The 16,430-nt window shown below is 40.7% G+C and overlaps 1 protein-coding gene across 3 annotated transcripts in view; it reads right to left on the reverse strand.

Annotated features, from left to right (window-relative positions):
- Positions 1-4,850: 4,850 nt before the first annotated feature.
- The window catches only part of LOC148540745 (ferric reductase 1-like), a 218,109-nt gene continuing 206,529 nt past the window's right edge, over positions 4,851-16,430 (reverse strand). For all 3 annotated transcript variants that reach the window (XM_088481538.1, XM_088481552.1, XM_088481545.1), the window contains 2 exons: positions 15,199-15,412; positions 4,851-5,042 (listed from right to left, as the gene is read on the reverse strand). In XM_088481538.1, coding sequence (XP_088337664.1) covers positions 4,989-5,042; positions 15,199-15,412 — 268 coding nt within the window. In that variant the 3' untranslated portion in view covers positions 4,851-4,988. The remainder of the gene's footprint in view (positions 5,043-15,198; positions 15,413-16,430) is intronic.

A 16,430-nucleotide genomic window follows, 5' to 3' on the forward strand; every position in this document is an offset into this window, starting at 1 on the left:
CATAAAGAATGCAGAGGCAACAAGAGGGTGAGTGTGTGTGGGGGGTGAGCACAGACTACATGATACCTTAAAGGAGTGCAGAGAAGGTATAGCCATGCCCTTTGCAATGAGGTGCATGCATACTTGCCTACCCTCCCGCTTTCTGTGGAAGCCTCCCGCTTTTAGGGGTGAGCTCCCGCTACCCCGCAATATAAAGAGAATCCCCCGCTTTCCCCACTACCCCATCAGAAATCCAGACTGTGCATGCGTGACAGTCTGGATATGACAGGCGCGGGGGATCTGAGATTGCATGACATGCTTGTGTGGACATCATGCTTACTATAAGCCAACCACCGCAGGGTTGGGAGTGAGTAGCGGTGGCTGGCCACCTAACCCAGCCCGATCTCAGTGTAGCTGTATGAGAGAACGTGCGCTGCAGTGTTGTGCTGTGGCAGCGCTACCTTTACGGCCACAGTGCACTTACCTCCTCTCCACAATGCGGCGGGACCTGCTTCCTCCTCCACGGCAGCCAGTGCCATGAGATTTGAGCAGCAGCAGCGTCATGTGTACAGGTAAGTAACTGGAGACTGCACACTGGCCTGGGGAGGGGACACAGCTTCCAGTAAACACTGATATGTGGTATTATATAGGGGAGAGGGGACTGTACAGTGATATATGAGGGGACACAGCTCACAGTACACACTGATTATGTGGTATTATTATTGTATAGGGAAGAGGGGACTGTACAGTGATATATGAGGGGACACAGCTCACAGTACACACTGATTATGTGGTATTATTATTGTATATGGGAGAGGGGACTGTACAGTGATATATGAGGGGACACAGCTCACAGTACACACTGATTATGTGGTATTATATAGGGGAGAGGGGACTGTACAGTGATATATGAGGGGACACAGCTCACAGTACACACTGATTATGTGGTATTATTATTGTATAGGGAAGATGGGACTGTACAGTGATATATGAGGGGACACAGCTCACAGTACACACTGATTATGTGGTATTATTATTGTATATGGGAGAGGGGACTGTACAGTGATATATGAGGGGACACAGCTCACAGTACACACTAATTATGTGGTATTATATAGGGGAGAGGGGACTGTACAGTGATATATGAGGGGACACAGCTCACAGTACACACTGATTATGTGGCATTATTGTATAAGGGAGAGGGGACTGTACAGTGATATATGAGGGCAGGGGACACAGCTCCCAGTACATGCTGATATGTGGTATTATTATTAATATATAGGATAGGGGGGACTGTACAGTGATTTATGATGGGGAATAGCACAGCTTCCAGCACACATTATGCGGTATTATTATATAGGGGGAGGGGACTGTACAGTGATATATGAGAGGGAATAGCACAGCTCCCAGCACACATTATGTGGTATTATTATATAGGGGGAGGGGACTGTACAATGTTCTTTGAGGGGGAATAGCACAGCTCCCAGCACACATTATGTGGTATTATTATATAGGGGAAGGGGACTGTACAGTGATATATGAGGGGGAATAGCACAGCTCCCAGCACACATTATGTGGTATTATTATATAGGGGAAGGGGACTGTACAGTGATATATGAGGGGGAATAGCACAGCTCCCAGCACACACTATTGTTGTATTATATAGAGGGGAGGGGACTGTTTAATGATATATGACACATCCTGCACTGCTGCAACAGCATTGAGACACCAGCCAACACACAGCAACTGGACAGCCATTACTCTTGCCCGCAATCCCCAGCACCTGCATTTTGCAGTATACAACACTGATCTCCCTTTATTGCTGATGTCTCACCCCTGAGTAGAAGTAGATATGGTAGTGTATAGATCCCTTTCAGTAGATGTACCTGGAGGTGACGTAGAGTGGGGGCGGAAGTGCGGTTCCATGCCCATAAAGGACACCAAAAGTAGAAATTAGTTCGGTCGCCACGCTTCACTAGTCACAGGTTTATATTTCTTCTCCATGTGCACATGGATAGTAACTAATAACGTTGGACAGTGAGCGATGACGTCAGGATACATCTACTGAAGGGGATCTATCCACTACCAAATGGATATGCAGATAGGTAAAGCTAGACACGCCCTTTGGGCGGAGAATGGCACACCTCCCTCGAAGGCACATATTACAACCGACTATAATCTCCCTGAAACTAATTTTCAAAAGTAGGCAAGTATGGGTGCATGGCTACACCTGATGATAGAGAAAAGTGAGGTAACACTGTATTGTGCTAACTCTCATTCATTCTCTTCTAGGTATGCCTACTGTACTTAAAGAAAATAGTGTTCAATGGATGGATTATTGATGCACTATTCAACTTCTGAGGAAATACACAGGAATCCCTATTGGAACAATATTGGCGCAGTTGGACTGGACTCATCTATTTAAGATATTTTGGACCATTTAATAGAATCTCTTCCAATATCATTTAATTCTGGTTCACATATTTTGTTTGTAAGACTCCAAGCAATTACAGTAGGTAAGCACAATGTGCCATAATCACAGTTAAGATTGTGGTTTGCAAACTTGCATCTTTGGTGCTGATGCAAAGTACAATGTAAGTACATTTACGGAAGGTTTCCTGCGTGTTTTTGCTCTGACCATGCTCAGGAGCCAAGTGTATGCAACAATGGGTGATTCAGAGTCTTATGTATAGTAAACTGAACTAATCACTTGTGACAGAAGGGGCATAACAGTATTGTAGTGGGATGTGGTCATATAGGCATAGGGCCTGATTCAGACCCACTCGCGAGCGGCTGTCCGCTCGCAAGTGGGTCGATGGTGTGCACTGAGCATGTGCACGATGGGGGGAGCTCCGTCGTGCGCATGCGCGAGACGCGACGAGCGAAGGACATTCCTTCACTCATTGTGTCTGATCAAAGGGGGCGTGCTGTCGATGTTGATTGACAGCACGCCCCCTTTGGTGGGCGTGCCTCCCAGACGGGGGCGTTCCCAAGGGAACGCCTACCGTCAGAAGCCGGCCCACTGACATCACACTAGTGATGTCAGTGGGAGTGATTTTGGCTCTGATAGAGCCAAAATCACTCCGGGCCTTGCGGTTGAGAAACTCAACCGCAGGCTCTGGCTCGCAGTGGCGATGGTCGCGATGGTCAAGACCATCGCGACCATCAACCTGCACGCTCGTATAGGCTGTGGATGGTGACCCACAGCTATACGAGCGTCCAGGAGGACGCTCCATAATTATGGAGGTGGGCCCTGATTCAGAGCGAGCGCTGTGGTCACAGCGTCCAGCTCTGAATCAGGGTATTAGTTCAATGAGGTTCATTTCAATGGAATTGTGAGCTGCAGAGTTGTGTATAATGATAATTATCCCTGTTTCAGTCCGATTGATTGTACCAAGTATAGGGCTGGTGCAAATGCACATCGTTGATAGCTATGAAACCAAGTGTATAGATAGTAGCGGTCCACCGTCCAACTGCAGAGATCATATGCACAATATAGGCAATTGCTGTACAGTAGTTCCATGCATGCAATGTGGATTCAATTACCTTAAAGGTCAGTTAAAATTTAGCCATTTGAGACACCTGACTTTTGTTGTTTTCATTTTGCTCATTACTGTATTTAAAACTTCTGCATTGGGCTTTAGTTGCCCTTTTTTCTGTGTTTATTTCTATTTTGACTGACCATTTAAAATAAAAATTATATTTTTTTTTTAGCCATTTGTTCAGTCTAAAAAAAATAGTATTTTAGATAATTTAGTAACTGTCACTTGTGGGGATGTAGTCATTAGGTCGACTATCATAATTCATTATGTCAACAGTTATAATGTCGACAGGCAACATGTTCACATTCTCAGAATGTCGACATGTGAAATATCAACATTGTCAGATTGTCAACATTAGGGTTAGGCTGTCGGTAGGGAGGATCAGGGTTAGGCATTAGGCGAGGTTAGGGATAGGTGTTTAGGGTTAGGCACTAGAGGGAGGTTTAGTTAGGGGTAGGGATTAGGGTTATGAGGAGAATACTTACCGGTACCGACACTTTATCAGAGGTTTGCAGCTGAGGTCACACTCACACGACCGCTGGGACCCAGAAGACGCCGCTGGAGCCGCTGCAGCCATCAGGAGCAGGTAAGTCACCTCTGGGCCACCAGGGTTAATATGTTGACATTCTAACATTGATATTATAAATGTCAACATTATGTCTGTCGACATATCATACAACACCGTCTCTTCGTACTAAGCACAAATTGACTTACATTGTTGGGTTTTAGCTGATGAGCATATCATAGCATGCAAAGCATTTTGCAGTAAAGTAAGCAAACTAGTCAGTGAAGCTATGAAGTACACGTCCGGAGCGATATGCTTAGCCACCCTGCACAGCAAGGAGGTTCCAGCTGGAGAGCCGCCGCCTTTCCCATTTGCCAAGGGCCCACTGAGATTTTATTATCAGTGGGCGCCTGGCGTTGTGTGTAAGGGACACTACAACTGTGGGCATTATGTGTAAGGGGCAATACTACTGTGGGCATTATGTATATAATTGGCAGTACTGTGTGCATTATGTATAAGGGGCACTACTGTGGCCATTGTGTATAAGGGGTGCTACTGTGTGTCGTAATATGAATAAGGGGCACTACTATGTGATGTAATGTTAGTCAGGAGCACTATGTGGGGTGTAATATGAATAAGATTGTGAATAATATTGTCTGGCCATGTCCCTTTCTTGTGAGACCATGCCCCTTTATTTGACGCATGCCAAGACGAGTCCTGTCCCTTTATAAAAAATGGAAGTGAGGGTGCATATTTATAGTTTGCAGGGGGGCGCCAAACACCCTAGCACTGGCCCTGGATGTAGAAATCAATACAAACACAAATATTTTCCAAATTTTCTTCAAATCAGAGGTTACATGAATGTCAAGATTCAGTCTGCCACCATCATTATCTAAATGCATAGAAGACGTGGATCCCAAACAAGGTTTGTTGAGTCTTCTCTATAATTCCATTAATTCAGATCATCCCACCAGGACAAAAGTCATCACAGCAAAGATTAAGAGTAAAGTTGGAGCCTGCAAATAAAAATGCAAAGACTAACTTACATAATTCATCAACTGAGATTGTCATATCATCATACAGTATGCCTCAATTAGCAAGACTTAAATATAATGGTATCTTATTGCTGACATAAGGCCCATCTTGAGGCATAAGATGACTTTTGTGATGAATGATGACATCATTGCCCTGTTATTTTTTTATTTTCTTAGTTTACAGTTTTTCTTGTATTGTTGGTGCTTGGTTGATTCCTCCTGTCCAGGGGTCTTAATTTTAAGCATGATTATGGTAGGCACCAGGGGCAGGGCTTGTGTGATTAAAAATGCTATACACCTTCTAGCTATTCCTCTATTCTATTTATATATTCAAATATCACTCTTTATTCTTTTAAGATTGTATTATTGAATATACACAGGTATTAGAGTTCCTTTTCCTGTTATCGTCTGAGAGAATATGTACCATATAAATTACGCAGGGAGTATTGTCAATTGCCCAGGTTATGACACAAATTAATAATACACATTTATCCTAGTGAACCCCAGGATATGATAAAAATAGGTTGGTATTCATTTATCCTCAGGGCTGCCTCAAAGCCGTTGAAGCTGAGCGACCGCAGTGGGGCACTGTACGTCCACTGCGGAACCAGTGACTGGTGCGGAATTAAGAAAAACTTTTGTACGCTGCTTGAATCCCATCGCTGTGTGTTCTGGTACAGGTACAGGGACCCCCAGCCATAAAGATGGCCGTTCTCACTGCTGGCACTGTGTGTGCTTCATGGTGGCTGGTCCTTCCCCAGGACCAGCCACAAACAAGTTGCTGTGAGGAATCCCTACTCCCTGCCAAGACCCGGGGTGTCCCTTCTGTCTCCTTCCTGAGTCACATTGCCCCTTCCTCCTGCCTGTCCTATACTGGAGACCACCAGCTGCCACCAAACTAGTGACTGCCTTCTTCAGGAGTGCTGTTAAGTATCTGAGGAGAGGGGAGGGTGTATTAATGCTATATGTAGATGGGGGTGGTGGTTTATTAAAGTTATATGGGGTAGGGGTGTATTAATGTTATTTGAAAGGTATGGGGTGTATTATTATGTGGGGTGGGGGGTTATTAATGTAATTTAAGATGTGTGGAGTGTATTACTTTGTGTGGTGAGGGTGCACAGTATATTAATGTGATCTGAGGGGCGGGGTGTATTGTGTGGTGTTGGGGTATATTATTGTTAACTGAGTGGTGTGGGCTGTATTATTATGTTGGGTGGTGGTGTGTTATGTGGGGTTGGGGTTAATTAATGTTATTTGGAGAGTGTGCTGTGTAGTGTGGGTTTGGAGGTCATTGTGTTGCTGTAAGGCCGGGTACGGGGTGGTGGAGATAGTAGTATTACTATACGGTGGGATAATTTGTGTGTGTTTTTATTCCTGTGGTGGAAAATGTGTGTTTTTGTTACTGTGAGGGAGATGTAGTTTCACTAGGTTGGGTAGACCTGGGGCCAGTCCGTTTATTCTATTGTTTGTATATATGGTATTTAAATAATTAGCCACAAAAATTTTTTTGTTTCATTGCCACTCTATTATAAGTGGTACCTTTAAATGCAAAGAATGGTTGGAAGTATCTAGCTCATGTGAGTAAACACATTGGGGGGGATATACTAAGCTTGCGGAGTACATTCCGCCATGCACCGCATTTTTACTGATCGCATATGTACTAATATATGCGATCAGTAATGCAAAGGACAGCTCTACCGATAAGAGCTGTCCTTTGCAATGAGCTCTATGCCGTGCACTTCTGGGTTTATGACCTGGGAGTCCATTTGCGCATGCGCAGAGTGATGCGGCGGCCGTGGGGCATGCTGGGAGGGATCCGATTGGATCCCTAATAGCAGCACGATGCAGTAGAAGCCCATAGGTTTCTATAGGGTAATGCCAGCAAAAGCTGGCGTTACCCTCTGCAATGGAGACCCGGCGGCCAGGTGATGATACAAACGAAAAATGCGGTAAAACTCTGAAAACTGTTTTTTACCTCATTTTCCGTTTAGTGCATCCGGCCCAATAGCTTTTAATTGTAAACACCAGCATGTCTATGACACTTTTCAAAAAGTCTTTAAATGTCCCACTTATAGGGCTCTATTTATTAACATTATTTTCACTAAAATAAAGTGAAAAAGGTTGTTTTCACATTATTTTAGTGTCACATAAATTTACTACAGGGCAATTGGAGTAGAATTCATAAAATTATACTCCAAACTCTAATTATCACATATTTTTAGTAAGCAGATCACATTTCCCATAATGGTAATTGGAAATGTGATCTGGCCAGATTTACTAAAAATAAAATGTGAAAATATACTGGGGTATGCCCTGTGATAATAACACCACCTGGAGATGGGTGGTTGCGGTAGCTGGTGGTGGGAGCATGCGCAGACACAGTTTCCTTGTATTTTATCCCAAAAATACAGGGAGAAGTGTGCTGACGGGTTTCGCAGGGTCAGAGCTTTATCGCAAGCTCTGTCCCTGCAGGGATTTTTAATAAATCCCTGTTATATTTCCTAAATTCGCAATGTGAATTTAGTTGGAAATATCACACTACAACCACATTTTAAATCTGGATTGTATTAAATAGGGCCAATATTCTGGGTAAACTTATTATCTCAATAGATTGCTCGTTATTTATCAAGTATCCATGCAGTGTGAGATGAGCTGCAAATTAAAAAAAGTAGACAAAAAATATTTTCTCCTATTGTTTGTACTACGTGTGTGCTGTCCCCCAGTGTGTTTTTGTTCACGTACATATAAGTGCTGTGTCTCCACACAATGTGAGCTAAGTGTGTTGCAGTTGGTGGCCAGTTTTATTTTATTTGTCTATTATAAAAATCAAAATGTTTTTGTGTGTTCGAAAAAATTCAGGCCGAGATACTGAAGTGTTTAAGAAAACTAATGGTCAGTAGGTCAAGGGCCACTGCCTTAATATCTGCATGGTGTGTTACAGTTGGTGGACAGTTTATTTTATTTGCCTCTTATCAAAATCAAAATGTTATTGTGTGTATTATCCCTCATACTCAGACTCTCTGGCGCTCAGAAATGTACTAGAAGAATGTGTCACAATATTAGTGAGTGGGGGGTAATATGGCCAGCAGGTCAGCATCCTCATCTCTGTTAGTATATGATAAGCCGATTTTGAGTTCCAAATTATACAGAGAAACTTACGCTTCAACCCAATAGTGCAGCACCAAATATGCAGAGGTGGTCACACACGTCCAATAGTCATATGTAGAAAAAGTACTTGCGATTGTGTGCACCCTCCAGGGTGTTAAAACCTTAATTTCAGGTTCAAATTATTCTCTCTTTACAAATTCACTTTTGATGCAGTTTTCTTTGAACAGGAATGATCTTTCCTACTTATTCTTCCGCCTTTATTGTACATAATCAGGTATTATCCACTTCTTCTCCTCATATACCTTGATAAAGGCTTATACAGAGCTGAAACGCATTGGTGAGCAAAGGAGGGCAGTGATCCAGGTGGAGTAAGCAGAGGTCTGTGGTCTGCACACAGGACCAGGATTGTTCCAGTTCCTATACCCAGTAGAGATGAGTGGGTCCGGTTCTGAGAGAACCGAGCCCATCCGAACTTGCAGATCCGAAGCGAGAACTGAATCCGGCTCGGGTTTTCCCACCTGACTCGGATCTCAAAGCGAGGCAAAACATCATCCTCCCGCTGTTGGATTCTCGCTGGGTTTTGGATCCTATAAAGGTTCCTGCGCTCATTGCCATTTTCATTCCAGCTGTGGAGAGTAAAGATTAAGCCACGGATGGTCTGTGCTGTTGTTGTCCATAGTGGCTGTGCTGTTGCTGTGCATACAGGCTGGCTGCTGTTGTCATAAGAGCTGGCTGCTGTTGTCCATAGAGGCTGGCTGCTCTTGTCCATAGGTGTTGGCTGGGCTGTGCTTTTGTCCATAAGGCTGTGTTGTTGTCTATAGGAGCTGTGCTGCAGACAGAAGAGGGGGACTTCAGTGGCTCCTGTGTCACTTCAGTCCATAAAGGGGTGCTGCTGTGTTGTCCAGGGGGTGCTTTGTCCATCAGGGGTGCTCTTCACCCCGAGTGTAAAAAAAAAAAAAAAAATGGTTTTTCTTCTGTATGTGTGTGCATGTTAGCCGCACTTATCAAGAAAGTAGCTGCACCAAGCGTGCTTCCTGTGTTGTTAATCAAGGGGCTGCTGCCTTGTTCAGAGGTGCTCCCCCCAAGTGATATATATATATATATATATATATATATATATATATACATATATTAAGTGTTTTTATTTTTCTGTGTGTGTGCAACGTAACCATGCATGCTGCCTGTGTCGTTTATCAGGGGTGCTCTCCCCCAGTGTGAACATTTTTTAATAAGTGTTTTTTTTCTGTGTGTATGTGCGCATTAGCTACACTTATCAACAACACAGCTGCGCCAAGCGTGCTACCTGTGTTGTTAATCAAGGGGCTGCTGTGTCCATCCAGGGGTTGCTGTGTCCATCAAGGGCAGGGGCTTCTGTGCCTATTCAGGGGTAGGGGCTGCAGGGATGTATTCGTTAAAAATATTGACACTGTTAGTGGAAATGTAGTGTGTTTGTAAAAAATATTGTGACACTGTTAGTGGAAAACGCAGTGTATTCGTAAAAAAAAAAATTGTCCCTTTAAGTGGAAACGCAGTGTATTCGTAAAAAATATTGTCACACTGTATGTGAAAAAGGCAGTGTATTCGTAAAAAAAATTGTGACACTGTAAGTGGTAGCGCAGTGTGTTATTCTTTTCTTATTCATAAAAAAATCTTGTGACACTGTAAGTGGAAGCTTCACAATTTTACAATTTAATAACACAAAGCTAGCAATAAAAAATGCAACTTTTCACTTCTTTCCTCAATCATGAATAAATGATTAGACTACACACCGACTACAAGACCACAACAAAGTGCTAAATAATGTGCATTATATATTAAACATAATGACATCACAAACGCCTCAGCTGAGATTCACATAAACATATTTTCAAAAGGTGAAAATATAGGATATGGTTTAAAAAATGGAATAAAGCAGCTAAACCTGCATTATCTGATTATAGTGTCCCTACTCCCTACCCAGGGCCCCTCTACCTGAATTTCAGTGAGTCAGAGGGGCAACTCCATGCTACCGAGTTAAGCTGCTCCTCCTGTAGACCAGGTCAGAATACGTGTAGGGGGTGTGGTGATATGGACTAACATGGAGCTCACATCCACTAAAGTGGACAATTAATCCCAAATCTAACAGCTGTAATTTATACACAACACAGGATGGGATGACAATAAAGGCTTGAGTGCTGGTAGTATCTGGGGTAATGTATACATCACCTTCTTAACACAATATTAATTTGTCCCCGCTGGAATCCACCATTACAGGTGCCTCTGTAATTTTTGCATGTAGTTGATGGTAAAGGTCTGTCTCGTAAAATTTGTAGTTCATTTTGATGGACATCATCTTTTCCACATTATGGGGAAGTAGTCTCAGGCCGATCACTGACAATGTTTCCGGCTGTGCTGAAAACTCTTTCTGAGTACACACTAGAGGGTGGGTAGCTCAAGTAAAGCAAAGTCAGTTTGTGCAAGGGCCTCTAAATTACCTTTTTTCCTTCCAGTAGTCAAATGGACTGCCGGACATGCCTATTTTGATGCTATCATTAACATTTTTAAATAGTCCTCAACCATTTTTTAAATGGTTACCATATCAGATGGAGTCATGCTAGAGGTGTCATTAATTGTAGGCAATTTTTCTGACCCAGCCAGATTTAAAAACTTGGTTGTGTTGACTCAACTGCATCACCAGTAGGTGTTTTGAAAGTTTAGTTTTTTCTCAGCAGATGCACTTGCTGGAGAAACTGAGGGAGAAGCCATCGCTGCATCACGTGCCACTTGAGCTCTTCAGATCTGTGTCTGTTGGGAATAAGAAACAGCATCTTCATCCCTTTTGGGATGAAAATCAACTCCCAGTAGCAAGCATGGTGCTCAAGGATTCTCAAGAAAGACACAACGTAAGACTTAAACCCTAAATCTGAAATCTAGCATTTGCTCTGTACCGCTTGTCCACATACTGTATCCGTGCTGGTTATGTGTACAGTGGGTACAACAGCAGTTTAGAGGCCACTAAGTAACTATGTTTTTTTTTAATGTCCCTGTACAGGTTGGGAAAAAGTTTCAAGTGGAATCTTTGAAAAGGATTATTTATCAGTCAATTGTTTTGGAAAGCATTCTTCCTGATCCCCTTCTGGGATGAAAATCCACTCCTAGCAGCAGAAGCAGGTGCAGGATTCTCAAGAAAGACACAACATAAGACCTTAAATCTGAAATCTTGCATTTGCTCTGTTCCGCATGTCCATCTGTGCTGGTTAAGTGGACAGTGGGTACAACGGCAGTTTGGAGGCCATTAACTAACTATGTTTTTTTTAATGTCCTTGTACAGGTTGGGAAATTCTTTTCAATTGTGATTATTTAACAGTCAATTGTTTTGGAAAGCACTACTAGAAGTCTTCCTGGTCCCCTTCTGGGATTAAAATCCAATTCCAGCAACAGACATGGTGCTCAATGATTCTTCTGGGGTAAGGACTGATGTGAATGAGTAAAATATTTTTTGTAAATGCCTCCCCTCCACTTCTCCCTCATAAATTTACTTCGGAATCAAAAAATTAGTTTAAATTTAATACCAATCAACCTTTCCTGTCCCTGCCTTCGACTACATACCTACTCCAACTCCCTCAGGCCTCTTGAATAATAAAAACTTTTGTTTCCCTATGTGCCATGTTGAAAGTTGAACTGCCATGTGTTTGTGCCGCCCACTGCTGCCACTTAGCTCAGTCATCCAGCTAGCTTGGTGGAAATTCTGGTCCTAAACTGGATGAAAATAATATTGTGAGCTGTGAGGTGGTCAAAATTGACTGGAAACGAGTGGAAATAAATGTTATTGAGGTTAATAATACTGTAGGAACAAAAACAGGCCCAAATTATGTGATTTTAGCTGTTTTCATGATTTTATTTATAGAAAAAATCCAGATCCAAAATCAAAAAACAAAACACGAAAGGGCGGTTTTGGCAAAACCAAACCAGATCCAAAACCAGAGGAGATACAGATCCAAAACCAAAACACGGGGTTTGGCGCACATCTCTAGTACCTGGGAGGTGGCTGGTAAAGCTTCTCACATGCTTAATAGAATGTATTGTGATAGCACCCCATTCTATCTGGTATGCTGCTTCATCTGACATTGTAGTGGCAATTTTATGGATATATTTTCATACAATTTTTAGGAATATATTTTAATACAATTTTGTGAATGAATAAACTATACTTCACTTTATACCTGATTTGGAGTTTCTTGGCTTTTCTTTCTTGTGAGGAATCCTTGACTATTAACAATGTAATCTTTTATGGCCTTAAATTTAATTTTCTCAATCAATCGATTATAATTAATCAATGAATCTATCAATGATTTAATGCACCACTTTCATCCAGTTTGGGTGTTTGTTTTTTAATAGCATTTTCTACTTCTCTGCTTTTGTTTTTTTTATAGCAGTAATAAAATAATGATTAATCAATCAATCAATCAATTACTCAATCAATTAATCAATCAATCTCTCTTCCACTACATATTCTACCTCCATTTCCCCTATATTGCCCACAGATCTCTAATCTAGTTCTTGATTAATGAAAACATTCTATAGCATTGTATAGATTATATTAAACTGCAATCATGTCTACCACTGCAGTGCCACTCTGTTTCCTAGATGTGCCACATGTTTTTGCAACCCACTGCTGTCGCTTAGTTTAGTTAGCCAACTAGCTTAGTGCAACCTTTTGGCCTAAACTGGATGAAAACAATATTGTGAGCTGTGAGGTGGTCAAAATTGACTGTAAATGACTGGAAATTAATGTTATTGTGGTTAATAATACTGTAGGAACAAAAACAGGCCCACACTATGTCATTTTTAGCAGTTTTTGTAATTTTTTTTAAATACAATAGATCTAAAACTAAAAACCATGAGGGCAGTTTTGGCAAAACCAAAAACCAAAACATAAAGTTAATACAGATGCAAAACTAAAACACGGGGGTTGGCGTACATCTCTACAAATTATCAGTTACCGCTTAATTACCATGTCACATTTAGTTTATTTTCTGTAGCTGGGGATTTTGTGTAATAAATAACTAATATGAACAGTGGCTAATTTATGTATGCCATAAAATCAACTCAATACACATGAGCCTGGTTACAATTGAAGTGACAAACACTAAAATTCCACTTTACAAATAACCAGCATTCTATTGAGATAATAAGTCTACCCAGTATATAAGTGGGACATTCTAAGATTTTTTGAATGTCATAAATATGCTGGTGTTTACAATTAAGAGCTAAGGTGTTTACTTGCATGAGCTAGATACTTTCAACCATTCTCTGCATTTATATTGGTGCCACTTATAATATGTGGCAATGAAACAAAATACATTTTGTGGCTAATTATTTAAATGCCATATATACAAACACTAGGATAATTTTGTACCAACTTATTTTTATCATAACCTGGGGTACACTAGAATTAATGTGTATTAATCCATTTGTGTCATAACCTGAGTAATTAACAATACTCCCAGGTTAACCTGAACTTTCCTATATGGCATATATTTTCTCAGAAAATAACAGGAAAAGGAACTCCAATACCTATGTGTATCAATGATAAAATCTTAAAATAATACAGAATAGTAATCAAATACTACTAGGAAGAATATAAGACCGCATATTCCTGTCTGTTATATACATTGAATATATAAAGAGAATAGATGAGTAGCTAGAAGGTGTATAGCATTTAGAATCACACTTTACTTTCTGTACACATTCTATAAAATATATCCTTTTATTTTGCTGGTTTTAATACAATTATATCTTAATGGGAATTTTATGTTTTAATTAAATAATTTGTACACCACACAAGACAATTCCTTTTTCATTTTTTGTCTGTGATGAAACCAATAATGGCCTCAAATTACCCCAAATTAATATTTTTCATACATTTTTGCACCCCAAATGTAATTAAAGCATATTTTTTAAATGAAAAATAATTGCTTTATCTTTTTTTTTTTAATTGGCCTAAATTTACCCCATTGCTTTTTATATTTTCAAATGCACAATTCAGCCATTTAATTCATTTTAAAATAACAATTTATTTTTATTTGGGACAGTAATAACAATTATTACAGTTACCCAATATATTTTAATACATTTTTAAAGTGCAGGTTGTTCCCCATTGTTTTTTCTTTCCACAGGGTTTTTGGCCAAAAATATTTTCTTTTGGATACCGCAGCACACATACCCATGGTAATAGAAATTGATCATGATGCCTGCATAAATTAATACAAACCTGTTAATGGTTAATGTGCGTTACCACCAATGGCAGATTTTTACCTAGGGGCTGAAGGGCTACAGACCCCTCGGTAAAATTTGCCACTTTAGGTGAGCCAGTTGCTGTCCATGCATAGACTGCACTGGCAGTGATTTTCCATGGGAAGCATTATCTGCACTCCACACCCTGCACCCATTTATTCAATACTTACCTCTCAGGAGTCCCGCATTGGCAGTAGCAGTGCTGTACAAATCACCTGGAAAATGCCTGCTGTGCCATTTCCCTGGTGACCTGTGCATGCACAGAAGACTCTGGCACAAAACAGTGACCAGAGTCTACTGCTGTGCTCAATGTGCTGCCGGGTAGAGAGGAGGTGGCCCGGATGGAGACTGCACACAGGCCCCCTTCTCTCTTAATTCGCCCCTGATTCTCTGTACCATGCATATGCGCAAGGAAGATTTAAAGTGCGGAACAAGTGATTCATCCATTGTTGGATCTCTCTTTGTCTTTGCATGAAATTAACATTTCTAGGTAGCAACTGGGCAGTGTCCATACAACAGAGAGCAATGGCATCATTATGGCCTGAAGATTCATATAAATGTCATTAAAAGCTTGTTTACAATGCCCACTGCAGTATATAGTTATGCAGTATATTTCTGTTACGACAAATCTGTATCATTCGTAAGAGTTACAATTCTTGAAAATTCCAAAATCGTACAACATTGTTCTAATTTTTTTAAATCATGACACAATACAGAAGCAATACACAAATACATGGTGATGGAGAAAACTTACAGTGGGAATACTGGTTCTTCCATTTGTAATTGATGTGTTTTGTCCCTTTGTGGTATTTGATGTGGCAGTGGCAACATGTTTGGTTGTAGTAGTGGTAGTGGCAGTAGTAGTGGTAGTTGTAGTAGATGTGGTTGTATTGGGGGGAGCAACATATGTAATCTTTGAACTAACCACATTAGTCCAGAAAATCTTCTCCACTTGTACAACAGTGGCTCTGAAATATGAATAGAATTTAGTTGATTAGGATAAAATATTTGGTTATGAATTGCTATTTGCTTAATTAATTTCATACTATACCATATGTTTTTAGTTTAACTAGTAAATAACAAAGCACAAGAAAGGAAGGAAAATCACAACTACAAAATGCAAAGTGACTCTAACATCTAAAGTTAACAGTATGTTATCCCCTGCAGTTAAATGTGCAGTAATATACCTCCAAACTAGATGGATTTTGGCTCTGAGTACCCTTGCCCATTATTGTTTCCTATTTCTCTTTAGCAATACTATCTAACACTTCCATCTACATCCCTACCACTGGCACATACACATACAGGTTGAGTCTCCCATATACAAAATGGTTGGGACCAGGGGTATTTTGGATATCAGAATATTCCGTATTTTGGAATAATTGCATACCATAATGAAAGGTCTTAGGTATAGGGCCCAAATCTAAACACAGAATGTATTTATGATTTATATACATCTTATACACACAGCCTGAAGGTAATTTTTAATATTTTCAATAATTTTGTGCCTCAAACAAAGTGTGTGTACATACATGAAATGCATTTATGTGTCATATACACCTAGTTTTAATAATTTTGTGCCTTAAAACAAAGTTTGTGTGCATTGAACCATCAAAAATCAAAGTTTTCACCATCTCAGTCATGCTAAAAATATTCCGTATTTCGGAATATTTCGTATTTCGGAATATTTGGATATGGGAGACTCAATCTGTATTCATTTGGACATTTTAGCTCAACATAATTAATTTTAAGTGCGTTTATTGTTAACTAGTACATAGCAGTCTGCTAATATGTGTGGACATGTCTGTATACTGTATATATGGTTGAAACAAACATATGTTGACAGCGAAGAGGGGGCTCATGTGCAGTCTCCATGCGGGCCCCCTCCTCTCTCCACGGTGCAGTTGTGAGTAGACTCTGACACTGTGCAAGAGTCTACTGCGCACATGCAGGTCTTTGCGAACATGACACCCCTGCCATATTCTG

Source organism: Taudactylus pleione, unplaced genomic scaffold, assembly GCF_031769625.1.
Source record: "Taudactylus pleione unplaced genomic scaffold, aTauple2 ptg000017l, whole genome shotgun sequence".
NCBI lineage: Eukaryota > Metazoa > Chordata > Amphibia > Anura > Myobatrachidae > Taudactylus > Taudactylus pleione.